Raw genomic sequence first — 15,477 nt, 5'->3', positions numbered from 1 at the left:
ACGTATTGGAATGGAATCAAGCCCAAGCATGCTGTAGACTCTGGTGGATGCTGTGGGCTATTCCGTTTGATATGATACTGGGATTTGGCGGAGGAGTAGCATCCTTCATTTTCTTGGGAGCCGTTTTGCCCAAACATACGGAATTGCAACAAGTATCAGTTGGGCAAACCATCAATATCGCGAACGGTTGTCATTTTATCCAATACAATGGCTTCATTCTGGAATGAGGACTTTTCATTGGATACGAATATATTCAGCCAAATGATCAGGAAAACATCTTGAAGTTCAAAGCTATATTCATTTTTATGTTGTCGAGTACAATTTAATGTAAAATTGTGTTCATATCTAAATTTAAATGCGTCATGACATCCAGGTATAAAATTTTGTAAATTAATACTCCATGCATACAAAACTAAGATATTATGACGGTTTGCGATATACAAAGTCAAAAATGTTTCATCAATTCTTTGACGTTTCGCTATAATTTCAAATACAAATCAATTATTAGAATATTAGAGCACTTTCGAAGATTCGTTAAGTTAGAATTTGAAAGTTAAACATGTCGCAGCGAAGTGAAACTCACGTAAAATATTATGGCTCTTTCGAAGACCCCAAGAGTTTGAGTTTGACACAACTCATGAGTGCCCATTATTTCCAACTCAGTCAAATAAGTACACTTGGCATCAAAGTCATAGTTCTAGAATAGACAAAATTATTTATCTTGCATCATACTGAGAGATATAAATTTCAAGAGATATGACTTACTTAGATACTTACCGAATAATATTGTTCATGTTGATATTATGACTTCTCGCATGTTGGTGTATGATTGAACACAAAGGCTGCAAAGGGAGCCAACGAAGGTGTTGCTCTACCTTTCAGGTACCAGGTGGCACAGGGTCATCTCACACAACGCTCGGAAATGTGAATGCTTTGATTAAGTCGTATAAATCAGTACGACTGCAGATGAAGTGTCGCGGAGCATAGCTTTGCAAGGTACGGTAGCTGTTTGCGGATCTATATTTTTTCCACGTGCTGGAGTTCTGTAGTTTGATTGGTTATAATATGAATATGACCATGACGCGCCATGTGTCACACCTGACTCCAGCGAAACTCTAATTCAAATAGTCGTTGAGACATCGACCGACTTGTGTCAACTGGATTTGCGTTTCAAATACAGTATTTTTGCATTGGTCAATCAAATCACTGGGAACCACATGGCGAAACTCAAACTCTAGCTCAGCAGGTTTTCGAAAGAGCTCTATTTCAGACACTTCTTGGCATTAAAAAATGCAGCTGCATTTATATTTTCCAACGCTATCCTTAGTTTTCTTTAATCGATGGACTTTTTGAGTTGAAGTGCTTCAAACATATGGCATTTTAGTGCACAAAAAGCGTTCGTGATATTGATGGTTTACCTACTGTCAATATCAGTGCAGGCATCACAGAAGTATTGTCAGTATTAGGACTGACCTCTCAGCAAAGTATTGTTGATTGGATAACATTTTGTGCTCTATTCATTAACGTCGGTCGAAGAATTCCCCCCAGGAGGGGTATAACCCGTGCTAGGGAGCCGAAATATACCTGTTCTGGGGGAAATTAAAATACGGATAATCTTCCGGATAAAGATACTCCTTGTATAGATCAGTACCTCACTTGAACCATTTAATTCATTCGGTTAATCGGAACTTTCCCGTAATCGGGTCGAATGTCCAGAATTCAATTTGTGCTCTGAGTGGCTTAGATTTCCATGAGTAGTTTCTTGATGCTATGAGTAGTTTCTTGATGCTATTGAGATAAATAAAATCCATCTGGTGTCTCTAACACCGAAGACGACTACTAGTACACCTTACTTGATGTTATCAACTGTGTAAAACAACATGACTTTGGAAACTGGTGCAACTCCAATCGCTTAGTTTTGACGTGCATTCGTTTGACGAGGGAGTCAGAGACGGTGGAACAATCCACCTTCCGCACGGCCACACAATACATAGTGATTGGCTTGGTATAGTTCCATTGTCGACATGCCACGATGCAAGGTCGGAGAAGGAATGAAGGTCGTCGAAGAAATTTGGAGTTACCCAGGTTGCCAGTGTCAACGTGGTCTCACTCACGGTCCTTACGTTTGGCAGTACGTTTAGGAGTGGTGAAGTCATCAACATCCATGGGAAGGGATTCCTCATCTGGAGTCGCACTGGATGGATCAGGGTGATTGGAGAGTGAGTCCGCCATGGGGCTGGGCTCATGTTCAAAGAACAAGGTACGGGGCATCCTGGGTTAGTCATGGGAGCCTCTTGGTTGGGGGGGCAGACCCCATTGGGGCTGAGTCGTTTGATGGTCGAGATCCGAAGGGATTGCAGCCAATCAGTGCACTCGGTGCGACCACCGTGGTGGTTCGAGGCCTCGCCTTCATAGTCGAGGAGGCGGTCCATCGGAAGGTTGAAGTCACTCATGATAAAGTGCTTGGCATGCGGGGAGAAGTCGCGAGGAAGAGATGAGAAGTAATCCTCTCGAAGGCCATTGGGGATGGGGGCGTAGACGTTGTGGAAGTACACCGGCGTATCACCCCAGCGAGTGCTTACCACCATGTATTTGTCTGGGACATCCAGGTGGGACTCATGATACAGGTGCTCGAAGCCTGGAGTCGATTTGTGAAAGAACAGCATGACCCCACTGCTTCGGTGGGCCTCGGCCACCACCGCTGATTGCCCATGATCATTGATGGCGAGGAAGTAATTGTCCCGCCCAATTGCATGGTCAAGGTGAAATCGAAAGGTGGCAGTTTGAAACTTAGTGGCCAGTTTGGTTTCCTGCAGGCCCACGACTGTGTGCTTCGAGAGGAGTGTGTCTCAGCAAGCTTGTGGCCATTGGCCTTCAGGCTGTTTATGTTGGCCGTGAGTAGGGAGATTTGATGTGTGTCAGACCCTGGGAAGGTCGGGGCATATGGTGGTGGACAACGTCGATGGGATTCGAATGCTCTAGGTAGGTCGGCGGGAGGGTGAATGTTGGGAGGGTGTGTGTGTGCGACCACCATGGTTAATACAGGAGGGGGGTGCCGAAAGTGAGAGACGGTGAGTCACCCGGGACAAAGAGGAGCATTGAGTTCTCCTGGTAGGAGTAGCCCGAGGAAATGATTGCCTCCAGTAAGCTGGTCCACTTGCCGGGGTGGGACGCGCTTAATTGTGACACAACCTTTCGCCCAAGGTCTGAGTGAAGTAGCGCAAATAGTGTCGTCGGTGAGAGCATTCTCACTGATCGTTGGGCAGGCAGCCATACCACTGGTTTACTCGTGAGGTAGAGCAGCCAGGCATCCGATTTATGCAACCAGTTCATTTGGACAGCCAGCCAGAGCTCAAAGACTGATAAGACGTCTTCGAGTTCGAGCAGAGTGGTTGCATTTGCACCAGCGGGGGCGGTGGGGGTGAAGTCCGAGGTACCACAAATTGCCTGCATGTATGCCGAAGAAGGTTTATCATGGAAGATGGTTCGGAAACCTTGTGGAAAGGTTGTGTACAGCTATGGGGAAGAAAGGATGAGGCGATCCATCTATGCCAAGAATGTAAGCGCACAGTTTGGTCGAACCCCGCAGGGTGGTCAGAGTAGAGAGTGGACAACGTAACGTTCCCCTGCAGCGGGGATCGGTGGAGACCCAACCAAAGTTCCTCGGGTTTGACGCGTTGTGCAAGCGTCAGCGACTCGGGGGTCATGTCCTGAATGGCCTCCTGGAGCTGCACCTGTTGTGACGCAGGGCTGACCTCCGGCTGGTCTGCCTCCTGGAGAGCAGAGATGACCTGTTTAAGGGTCATGTTGTCGGGATGCCATTCCAATCGCTTGTTTTTGACGTGCATGCGCTTGACCAGCGAGTCGGAGACGGTAGAGCAATCCACATCACGGACTGCCACACGGTAGGTTGTGATGGGCTTTGTATAACCCCATTTATCGACATGCCACTTCGCAATGTCTGGGATGGAGTGAAGGTCGTCGAAGAAATTGGGAGTAACCCAATCCGCGAGGGTGAGCGTCGGCTCACGCTCTTTTCGCTTCGTCGTTCGTTTGGGTGTAGTGTATTCCTCTACCTCCATGAGAGTGGGGTCCTCAAAGGGATTGGGAAGCTGCCCATCCGGTGTAGGGGTTGGTTCGGCAGGAGAGGGGCGGGATTGGATTCCCCCCCCATGTCCGCGTCTGCGCCCACTGTGTCCTCATCCTGGTGGCATTGGCTTGCGGGTCCCCCGTTTGTCGTGCGTGTACGTTTGGATGAACTGGTCTGCTCCTGCGCAGCACGTGCAGTGGCGAACATGCTATCAAGGTCCAGGCAGTGGTGTGAACGCCCTCCTCGTTTAGGTACCCGGGACGGCGTGTAGAGTTTAGCATATACCGCATATGTCACTCCCTGGAACCGTAATTGGTCCACCGGGTGGTTGTTGATGATGAGGTTCGTCGGTATGTCATCAGTGCAAAAGTAGATTCGCCAAGCATTCGTGTGGCACGACGTGCCTGCAATCGTCGATCTGAATCCCTGAAACAGAGGCATCGTCTTAAGGCGACGAAGTGCCTTCATCAGCTCGACAGAGTCGAAATTATACCGGATGTTGGTGATGTCCACGTAGAACCGGTTATCGAGGCCCCTGCTCGCGCCACCTGCTCCAGTAGGGGGGGTAATCACTGAATACGATGTGTCCAGGATACGCATAGTCTGCCCAATCATGGCCAACTTGGTGGCTTCTTCCGCCACCGTAACCACCAAATCACCCCCACGGGGCTGATTGACCATGACGAAGTTGTCCAGGTGACAGGCCCAATCAGCGTCTTGATTGGCCTCGAAAATAGCTGCGATTATCTGGTCATACTTGAAAGAGGCCAGAGATGTACCAGTTTCAACCCAGAAGGTGGCCGTACCCACCTTTTGCTTGTACGGTGTGGCCTCCGCAATGGCACGCAGAAGTGAGTCATCGTCACAGGTTTCATCCTGGGCGAGAGCCAGGAGTTTCTGCACCATGGTGTTTGACTGCCGAGTGAGGACGTCCTTGAATTTAGATGATTTCGTACGCCCTGTAGCCCCCGCGACCGTAGAAGCATAGCTTGGACGAGCACTACTAGTTCCTATAGGACTACTACTGGAGTAGTACTACTAGGAGGGGCTTTGATGGTGTGTCGACCATCACCTGACAGAGGAGGAAACTGCCCAGCATTGTCAAGGTCAATCGTCACGCGGAAGTGACCAAGGTTGGAAGATGCGTTCAATAGTTGAGCATTCTGCCCGCTGATTGGTTCGTGGGGGGAACGACCGAATTTCCGTCCTGTGCATCCAATGGCAATGGACCAGAGTGTGTCGCGCACGGCGGCGACGGCGCAGAGCCCGACGGGTCCTGGGAGGTCAACAGGCCAGCAGGCTTGCTCCCCTGGTTGTCACGGGCAACCAGTCCAGGACACAGAGGCATATTCCCGTCAGGACCTCGACCAGGACCCTCTCAATCGAGGCTGTCATGCGACACGTCCAGCAGCACCGGAGGCGAGACAAGCGGCGCACAAGCAGTTGGGCCAGCGAGGCTCGAGGCATGCGATGGAGGAACCCGCTCTGTGGCTGGAAGAAGAAAGGCGAGGCGGCCAGGGTTACTGACAGTGGCCTTATGAGGGTCGGTGGTGGTGGTGATGTTCATTCTCCAAAAATAAGCAAAAGGGGTACTTGGACTTGTGCGGGGTAGACAGCAAAATGCGAAGTGCGCCGTTGGTTTAGTGGTAAAATATCCGCCTCCCACGCGGATGCCCCGGGTTCGATTCCCGGACGGCGCAATATTCTTCCATTTCTTTTTGCCAGTGAAACACATTGATTGTTGAAATGAAAAAAGACTTCATGGCAGTGCTCTCCAGTAACTGTAGTCCGTACTCATCCATGGAGAATTGCATCAGTGAGTGTGAAGGCGTTGCTTAGTGAGTCACTTACTGCATTCATTGGGTCACTTCCTGGTCGAGCTACAATGAATGCGCGAGGAATTCCGAAAGCAATATCTGAAGCATATTGCTGACCAAGTCATTCAAGGTATGTTCCTGATATCACCTAGTAGTGCATAGTTGTCGTAGGAGATGATGAGAACTGATTGTATCAATACACTCTCCACCTCGACCACAGAGCCGAAAACATGGGCGACGAATTGGTTGGAGCCTACAGTCGTCACTTATCATAAATGCATCCATTTCGTTAACATTATGTGAAATATATTGGTCTCGGCAGGAAATATATTGGATGTTTGCGAATCTAACTGAGCAAATCATGAAATATACTTGCTGTCCACGAAATTGAATGCTGAAGTCGCGAAATATAATGAAGCTCCACGAATTTAAATGGGATTCCACGAAATATACCAGATATTTTTCGAAATTAACCGCAAAATGGTGCAGTACACCTTACTTGGTGTTATTAATTGTGTAAAACAACATGACTTTGGAAACTTCGTGAATTTGGAAGTATTTGAATGCGTTTAATTCGAAACAGGGATTTCGGGTGTCCAAAAAACATACACAAAGTATGGAAATAGGGTTTTCTCTTCTCACGAGTGTGAACTTTTCGTTGGAGCTGGTATGCGTAGTGATAAGAGTACTCCAATAACTTCGATGAAGTTAATGCACATCCACCCCTTTTATTAAACCATGCCAACGACGAAGCTCACCCTGGTGAACCCAAATCTGGGGTACGATCAAGGATTATAACTAGAAGCATCTAGTAGTTTTATACTTTGTATAATATCAAGAACTAAATCAATATCTACAGTTTAGGATAAATTCTGGAAGCGATGCAAACGTGCGGTAATCTCAACGCGTTGCGAGCTGACGGGAAAACAAATCATCGGCGACTACCAACGCTCAAGTGACGAGATTATTTCGACGTCCTCGGCCAGCCGCGCCAAATGAGATCTTGTCAAGCACTTGTATGGATCAATCGACGCCGCGCTCGAAAAAGCTACCATATGCTTTGTACTGGTAATCCTGGAATGTTTGAACTCGTCGACACAAGGAAGAGGCGTTCTTTCGAAGCGCACTCGTCCCTAAGTTTGCATGGATGGTTTTGAACACTGTCCAAATATGTTAGACCTCGACGTTATTCGTTATATATCTTCGTTTGCTTACATTGATTTTACTAGGTGCACATCTCAAAGATCTGATGAATTTGAATGGTGTTCTCTTGCTTGCCACAGTGAGGAGCCAAATAACCATCATGTTATTATTGGTACGTCCTAAAACTCTTGTTGAAATCTATTAGGGATGCCGTCGTTCCGGTTGAAAACGGTGATCTTTGGGCCTGATTGTTGTGCTTATCCTTACCACAGTCATCGTGTCGGATCGCCTGAAAAGTTATATTTCCTCTGTATAAAATTACTTCCAGCTTTTGAGAAGCTCAGTTGTACCGTATTACCGCCAGCACTTCTACGCCTTATGATTGGCTCGTGATACCATTTTTTTATTTCATTGGTCGTCTGAAAAGCCTCGTCAGATCTGATAAATTTTGCGTTAGTAATGGCTTTTTTGGTCACCTCAGTCCACTACTTTTGAAATACAAAAGAAAAATTCAGTAATTTGAAACAGAGGAAATACTACTTTCAGTCTAGACATTCTACAACTTCTACATATATACATATATATACACTTCCTCCATTCCATAAATCTGGAGACATTGGTTTTCGCCAAATTTTCATCTTATCTTTTGTATGCTCTCTGAGACGAAAAAGTGTAATTTTATTCACAAAGTTGATTTTACGACGAGAACAAACAACATGATATGCTGCACATAATACAGAATTCGTAAGGTGAGATAGTAGGTTTTAGTAGGCTCGCAAGGTGAGCCACCTTACGATTTCCATAAATCGATCTGAAATCGATCAAAATATATTGAAATAATCTTCATATTTGTATGGAATATTTAAATTCCCGTTAAACGCATCTTTTTGATGAATTCGTAAGGCAGGCTGCCTTACCAAAGTCTGTCCAATTATATGACAGAGAAATTGTAAAAACTGACCAATAGGATAGCTCTATGCCAATCGCCTTCTATTCACTCAAATGACAAGCCGAAGCAGCTTCACGATCGAGGAAGCGCGTCGCAACAGGATCAGTGGCGACACCCGGACTGGTTATGCATCTGGCATCAACCAAGTAATCATATGGATCAAGCTTGTTAACAAGCTGCACCTGTTAAAGCAATCTGCGGACGGAACAGCGGGGGAATCCCTTGACCTCAGCCAATTTCAGTACCTCGACTTCCTGGATTTTCTAGTCTGGACCGTTCGAAACAAGCCAACGATAAAGCCAGGTACCCTGAGTGGGTATCGCAGCGCCATCAAGAGCTTGTACCGAGACGAGAGCCTTGCTGTGCCCATTGAATTCGGTGACGACATGAAAGAAATATTCTCGGGTACTTCACTAACTATTGAATTTACTATGCATAACAATGCAATAATATTCCATTTTGTTAGGCCTGCGAAAAACGATTGCCCAAGACCTACAGTCGGGGCGTCTTCAGGACTCGGGAAAACGACCATTAAGTTGGTCAACGTTTGAGCGACTGTGCTATGACAGCATGTTGCTATCGGATGGAGGATTCACCCATCTTTTCCTCATCGTGACATGGAACCTCATGTGTCGGTCCCAATCAACAGAAACCATAAGGTAGTAGTGATGTTAGTAGTAGTGTTGTTAGTTGTACTTTATATTCCTTACGTAAATTTAGCTTCGACCACTTCGACCACTTCGACCACTTGTCATTGGAAGGTGACGCCATCGGAGTAAAGTTTTACAAAACAAAGACAAAACAAGAAGGTACTACACTTTAAGTAATAACTGTCTCAATGCTGGTCTATTCAGGCACCACTGTACGTGACCCAAGACATTGCTACGCAAATCCAAGTCAACCAGCGGCCTGTATTTTCCTCGCGCTTGGACTATACCTTTCCTGCAACAACCAAATCGAACCAAGCAATTTATTCCCTGGTTCAAAACAAAAGGTGCATTAATGAAAGTATTTTGCTTATAGATGTAATGTTACTAAAATAATGTGCAGGATCGATTTGGAAAATCGTTGGCGCGCTTACTATGTGGGTTGGACCGACAGAGTGGCCCTGGACCCATCCAGAAACGCGAGATTGGGACGCACTCTATCCGAAAGGGGGTGGCTACCTTCGCATGCTCAGGAACCACTGGTGGGCCGTCCATTGTCAGTGTATGTTTACGCTGTGGTTGGTCGCTTGGCAATGTGATGGAGCGGTATTTCCGCTACGAGGCTGCTGGGGATCAGTTTTTGGGTCGTGTGGTTGCTGGGTTGCCCGTTAATAGTGAGGAATTTGCTGTTCTACCCCCATACTTTGCCAACAACGACGATGCTACGGTTGTGGAAATGCTCCAACTCACGTTCCCCAGTGTGTGTCATCTTGGACATTTGGCGGGTGTGCTCCAATTCGCGTTGGCCAGTTTGGTGTTCCATCGCGATTATTTGGTTGCGACCTTGCCGTCAACTCATGCTTTGTTGCATACACCGTTGCTTTGCTCGGAGGTTGCACGGGAATCACTTGGCGCCAACTTAACTCAAGGAACCATTATTGGCTTTTTACGCCCCACCGGAATCCCGCCCCATGTCGAAATTTACAAAAAATTGGAGAAAAATCACGACTCCATTTTGTCAATTCCAAACCTTGTTTTGGACGGGGTGGCCAAAATACTTGACGAGCGTGGGGCCATGGCGCCACACCTGACGAAGGACGTGTTGGAAAGTTGCCTTGCAAAGGCACTGGGTGGCTACGTTCAATCCCAACCACCATCCAACTCAACAACGAACGCACGCGTGTCTGTCCGTGGTGGCACTGTGTTTGAGTGGGGTGGTCAGTTCAGACGTCTCCCGGAGGATTTTGAATTTCCCAGCGTTAATGTGTCGACAGCGTGGAGACTGTGGTGGCTTGGAAACGGAAATATTTTCCCGTTTTCGAAAATCCTGCCGTTTGATTTATCAACGAAAAAAAAACGCGACAAACTCAGTGAGTGGAAAGTATTGATGACGCGTTTACATGACTACACAACAAGCGCTGGCTTTATTATGGCACGTACACCCAGCGAGGTCGATGTTTTGGCTGCGTTTGAGGTGGCAAAACAGTTTTTACTGCCGTATGCATCGCGTAGCACAGCGAACAACAAGCGACCCCTCGGCCAACTCAAGGTCTGCACCGTCGTGAAGTTGGTCCGCCTCGTTGACGGGAGCAGAACCCAGCGTGCATTCAAAAAGCGAAAAACACGAGGGCCATAATTTGTGCTCGAGTACCTATCCTATTCCATGTGACGTGTTCGTGAGGCCATTGTGTAATCTCCGTTCACGCTGCTCCATTACGAGCCACAGTAGGTGATAAATAAACAATGTATTCAATTTGACAATGAAGAAATTCTTACCTCGCCCTTCATGTGTTGGGAATCGAATTGGACTTGACCCGGCGATGCCACATGATCACCTGTATGGTCTATTACGCAGGGCAATGATGTCAACTAGGTTGATGGAAGTGACGTGCTGAGTAGTATGGTGAGCCCTGTGGCTTGAGCATGACCTGATGCGAGCGTGCGTCGCATGCGGGCGACGAAGTGGTGGTAACATCGGCTTGCTTGCGGTGATGTCAAGAAGTCCGTTGTGAAAATACAGGACCAAGTGTATTGACCAATCACATGGCAAATAGAAATAATATATTCTGATTGGATAATAATCGGTAGTAAGGCCAGCCACCTTACGAATTCCACAAACAAGTCATCATATCGTCACATCATGGACAATTGTGCAGAGAATTAATATTGGACGTACTGATCACACCCTCAATGTCACATGATACCAAATCACTAGAAAGGTTATCTACACTACGTTTGAAGTCATTCCGAGCATTCATCGCTTCGATAACAGTGACTACATCAGGATCGCACACTGAATGGGCGGTTGGTCCCAGTCTTGCCATCTTGTCCTTGCTCTGATGCAGGAACTTGTATGAGTTGTCACCGCCCATTTTCAATGACTCCTCCATGACTCTCACTAGAGTCACGAAAGTCTTGTCCAGAATACGCCAATCCAGTTCGTCGTATGCCCCATGAACGGCGGCAACAAGATCATCGATTCCAGTGACCACTGACGATACTGTAGGGCTTGGATCGAGTTGAAGAACCCAAGATCCAGAACCTTGAAGTCAGGGCTCATTGCTGGTTGTGCCACAAGTCAAATCGCCCACATGCCAGAACGACCGGTAGCAACCACGGCAGGGTCGTCGACTTCGACATGAGGTCTACATTGTCTTGCTGAATGTAGATTGGTTGGTCACGTCGACCTGGCCAAACCGACTTGATGCGTGGAATGACGTGTTGCAGCAGGTATTCACGCTACACCTTCTTCGTGACAGTCAACGGTGTTGTGACCAAGGTACCGCGATCTCGATTCTTGCTCTTGCACCGAGCTGGCTCAACCGACACAAAAGGCCACATACCGAGTTTGCCATCCCACATTGTCTTCCGCACGTAGTCGAACCGTGGAGGCGCCACCGCGGTCAAGAACATCACCTTGTTGATGTGACGTTCGAGGAGCACTTGCGGACAGGCACGGCTTCATCGTACTAGAGGTAGTATCGTCGATTGACCACCGTGAGGTAGAACAACTTCTCGTCAATGTGGATGCGATTCGTCATGTCGTCCCACCGTATTGGGGCTCTTGGCGACTCGCGAACAAAGGAACGAATGAAATTGACGCGATCAGCCTTGTGCTTGTCCGTAACCATGGGTTTCAGTCGGCCGACGCCGTAACTCTTCGACTGGAGCAAGCGCCAAAGCGTTGTCGAAGGTATGCCACTGGAAGCCGCCAACAACGCGAAGGTCCTGCACAGATGCGGTGGGAAACACTTTACGGCGGACTCGATTTGCTCGATGGTACGTGATGGCCGACGTCCCGCTCAACCCTTCCTCTTCAATGCCACATCGGCAAGTCCTGACTGGGCCTTCGAGAGCTGACCGCGCTTCCACACCTTCGACAACATATCAAGGCAGACGCCTTGATATGCCATACTTCAGGAGGAGCTCCTTGGCCTGGGCTTTGGCCTGGCGGTCGTTCTGCTTGTGCTCCAGCAGTTCATGGTACATACTGAGCCGTTGGTCGTCGGGCAGGTCATGCTTGGTCATGGAGCGCGGCATCGGATTTTGTTCGACAACTTGTCCCTCAGAAATGATGTGTGCTAGCTATATCTACGCAACGCGACGAGTCGTTTGCGTTAGATTTGAGCTCAATTGGATTAAAAATGAATGAGTTACGGGAGTTTAAGATTGGCTGTCCTGAGCTTGGGCGTTTGATCCTTGGTTGTGAACCGCCGAGAAACGAAAAAATCTGAATATACCTGCGTACTAGTCTTTTCATTGGCTATCTCGGTGCCAAATTTCGCTCTATTCTGAATAATCGAGCCACAGAAAACGGTTTCCAAGTTATATGCTCCAGATTTGCCGAATGGAGGAAGTATATGTATATCTGAAACAATCTGGACATCTAGAACTTTGTTCAAGTGCTTGAGGCTATATGCATTTCAAGGAGACTCTCTTACATCCTCGATAACTAGGGCTGATGAAAGCCTGCATTGCTGAGTGCCCCAATGTCCCACACAGACTCTGTATGCGCCACATTGTGGCGAACATCAACAGATCGCTTGGTCGCCACTTGTCTAGCCCTGGTGTACACACTGGTACGCGCCGACAGCCACGAAACGTTTGGGCGCAACATGGAGAAACTGGCATCGATAAACTCAGGTGTACAAAGATAAATGTTCCTATGCTATTATCCCCCCAGTCCGTAGTTGGTGCTGCATACCTCTCGAACATCCCACGGAAGAACTGGGTGACCTATGCGTTCCCTAGATCAACGTTTAGCATCATCACTTCGAACATGAACAAATCGGCAACCAATGGCTGGGAACTGAGCTACATACCTCAAATGCTGTGATGTTACACTTCCGATATATGACCACTTACTGAAAAGCATGAACGAGTGAAGGCACTGTACAGTTTCTGAATATACATATACTATGCAGATTCATCTAGATGCCTAGTTTCTAAATATCCTCAAGAATATTTTAGTCAATATATGTCTTCGAGAATTCTACATATAATTTAGAACGTAGAACTAACAATTTTGTAGATCGAAAAGTGCAAGCTGGCCTGACGACTCAATGATACCTGTTCACCACAATTTGTACCTGACGCTGTTAATAAAGTCATGAAACATATCAGTATCAACAAATCGCAACTGTTTATGCATCTAAATTGATCATAACTGTGTAGATTGGTTTTTGCGAGCCAGCGAAGACGTTTTTGGCGTTGTACTTCCATCCAACCTCGACAACTACCCCACTTTTTTACTGGCGCTTAGTTCACCTGGAAGCGAAAACATGACAGTGCGTTTAACACAAGAAAATATTGTATCCATGCCATCCGATGCTACGCTATTCATCAGGATTATATGCTCTAATTCGACGATGTGTACTTGACGAAGCTCTTCAAGGTTCTCTACGCAGCCCGTGCCGTACCAGTTCCGCCACAAGACCTTGACAGAGATCCAGTATCAAGTGCACCTGTTGCTTGTGGACTGAAATCGAACGCTACGAAGCAAGACCCGAAAACGAGATGACGAAAACGATCGAATAGGACACATAATTAGCATAATGGTCGACATTGTAAAGGTCTATGCATTTGATATTAATATACACACATACGTGTAGACTACAGTAAGCTCTCGCTTAACTCCGCACGGCCAGCACAGGGTTGGAATGACAAGTGCGGAGTTAGTGGAGTTACATTTTACAATAAAAATACAAAAAATTTAATACTGATAGTAATCAGGACAAAGTGGTGGTGTAGGTACAACACTACTGTATTATCAAACATGCATTGGTGGTCAGAGTTCATTTCGACGATAGTTCGTGTGGGAGGCGAACGCCTTAACGTTTGTCCATACTCGATAAACTTATACGGTCAGTGCGAGCATAGTTCGTTCATAGGATAGCGTTGAACGAGCTGCCAAGACCAAACGTCCAGGCTCTGCAGGTGTCAAAGGTGGTCATCCGCCTCATGTGCTAGACGCCAGCGACCTGTATTAAAGCTACCTGGGAAAATGTGTTGTCGTCAACGATTAAGAACACGTTTGTGATGCCGGATATCGGAGTCAACTCTTTATCAAACGTCGTAAGTAGTGATGACAACGTAGATGACAAAGTAGTCGAACTGAATGTGCTTGCGCAGAACCATGGGCTCGAAGACTAGTGATATGAATCGTTTTTTGCATTGTGATGACCGAAATCCGATGAATACATCGCATCGATAATGACCGAAATGATAAAATAATTTTTTTCATTATTCGTTTTTAATTTTTATCCTCAGCACGGTGTTTTGGACCAAAACGTGAGTAATGCGGAGTTAGTGGCTGCGGAGTTAAGCGAGAGCTTACTGAATACTACTCTGGCGCATAATAGTTGTCGCCTCCATGTTCTCATTGGCGGAATTTTTCTAAAAGTACGATTTAATTGGTGCTGATAGGTGCATTCAAGAGCGCAAGAACTCTGTTTTGATTGGGTTATTTGCGATCGTTCTGGACCATTTTGGTTCCAGAGTTATTGAGCGCCAAAGTTGGCACGTCACTGAGTCCGCAGTCGAGCTGACCCGCTACGTCAATAGTTTTCAATTTGACATGAATCAAACACTGTCCATCGTTTACTATCGTCCAAGCAATGCCCCAGCAAACCAACATGTCCCCCAAAGTCGCTTCTGCAGTCGCACCTGCTCGTGTCCGTGGGAAGAAGCACCTCACCCTCGCGCAACGTCATCGCATCTACGAGCTGCTCCTGGAGATATGCGTCCAAGGCGAGCTACACCGTGGCGCCATGCTATATGTAGCACAACAGTTTCAGTGTGATTCGCGGATCATCTCCCATATCTGGAGCCGTGGCCGTGCATCCTCACGCAATGGCAGGGGTGTTGCCGATATCGCGTCGAAAATTCCAGGTAAAGCCTCCATGATTCTATATTCTATTATCTTTGAGAAGTATGAAGTTTTAAGGTTGTACTGATTTAGGAAACTCTGGTCGCAAAAGAACGCGTTCTGTGGACGAGATTGAAGCCGCAACCCGCCAAGTCCACCAAGAATCGCGGCAAACAATGCGGGCACTGGCGTTCAAGTCTGGTATCCCTCGTCGCACGATTGGACGCCATATGCAAGAGACTGGACGTTTGAAGGCACGGTCAAGTTACATTAAGCCGTTCCTGACACCCGACAACATTCAAGCCCGACTAGGGTACGCATCGTCTTTTCTTTTACCTTCGTCGAATGGAAGCTATATTTTGAAAATATGTACGATTATGTTCATATCGACGAAAAATGGTTCTATTTGACGAAGGTAAAACGAAAATACTTTGTGTACGAGGACGAGGAACTGGCAGCCCGGT

The 15,477-nt window shown here is 47.0% G+C and overlaps 5 protein-coding genes and 1 non-coding gene across 6 annotated transcripts; 4 read left to right on the top strand and 2 right to left on the bottom strand.

Annotated features, from left to right (window-relative positions):
• Positions 1-2,203: 2,203 nt before the first annotated feature.
• Positions 2,204-4,996, bottom strand: H257_16088 (hypothetical protein; the record flags this gene model as incomplete). The annotated part of the gene is made up of 6 exons (XM_009844417.1): positions 2,204-2,236; positions 2,313-2,831; positions 3,277-3,516; positions 3,570-4,182; positions 4,249-4,298; positions 4,346-4,996. The coding sequence occupies 6 exons, from the start codon at positions 4,994-4,996 to the stop codon at positions 2,204-2,206; spliced, it is 2,106 nt and encodes a 701-aa protein (XP_009842719.1).
• Positions 4,997-5,314: 318 nt separating this feature from the next.
• H257_16087 (hypothetical protein) lies at positions 5,315-5,617 on the top strand (the record flags this gene model as incomplete). The annotated part of the gene is made up of 1 exon (XM_009844416.1): positions 5,315-5,617. One exon carries the CDS (start codon positions 5,315-5,317, stop codon positions 5,615-5,617), a length of 303 nt encoding a protein of 100 aa, XP_009842718.1.
• A 102-nt stretch (positions 5,618-5,719) lies between these two features.
• H257_16086 lies at positions 5,720-5,790 on the top strand. The gene has a single exon. It is a non-coding gene; the product is annotated as a tRNA-Gly (tRNA).
• A 2,262-nt stretch (positions 5,791-8,052) lies between these two features.
• On the top strand, positions 8,053-8,662 carry H257_16085 (hypothetical protein; the record flags this gene model as incomplete). Its single annotated transcript, XM_009844415.1, has 2 exons — positions 8,053-8,404; positions 8,466-8,662. 2 exons carry the CDS (start codon positions 8,053-8,055, stop codon positions 8,660-8,662), a joined length of 549 nt encoding a protein of 182 aa, XP_009842717.1.
• A 2,723-nt stretch (positions 8,663-11,385) lies between these two features.
• Positions 11,386-12,186, bottom strand: H257_16084 (hypothetical protein; the record flags this gene model as incomplete). Its single annotated transcript, XM_009844414.1, has 4 exons — positions 11,386-11,605; positions 11,659-11,874; positions 11,930-11,983; positions 12,062-12,186. 4 exons carry the CDS (start codon positions 12,184-12,186, stop codon positions 11,386-11,388), a joined length of 615 nt encoding a protein of 204 aa, XP_009842716.1.
• Positions 12,187-14,762: 2,576 nt separating this feature from the next.
• On the top strand, positions 14,763-15,287 carry H257_16083 (hypothetical protein; the record flags this gene model as incomplete). Its single annotated transcript, XM_009844413.1, has 3 exons — positions 14,763-15,036; positions 15,107-15,214; positions 15,268-15,287. The coding sequence occupies 3 exons, from the start codon at positions 14,763-14,765 to the stop codon at positions 15,285-15,287; spliced, it is 402 nt and encodes a 133-aa protein (XP_009842715.1).
• Between the last annotated feature and the right edge of the window lie 190 nt (positions 15,288-15,477).

Source organism: Aphanomyces astaci (genome assembly GCF_000520075.1).
Source record: "Aphanomyces astaci strain APO3 unplaced genomic scaffold supercont1.80, whole genome shotgun sequence".
In the NCBI taxonomy this organism is placed as follows: Eukaryota; Oomycota; class Saprolegniomycetes; order Saprolegniales; family Verrucalvaceae; genus Aphanomyces; species Aphanomyces astaci.
Note: the sequence above shows the minus strand (reverse complement) of the source record. Positions and strands in the feature narration are given on the sequence as shown.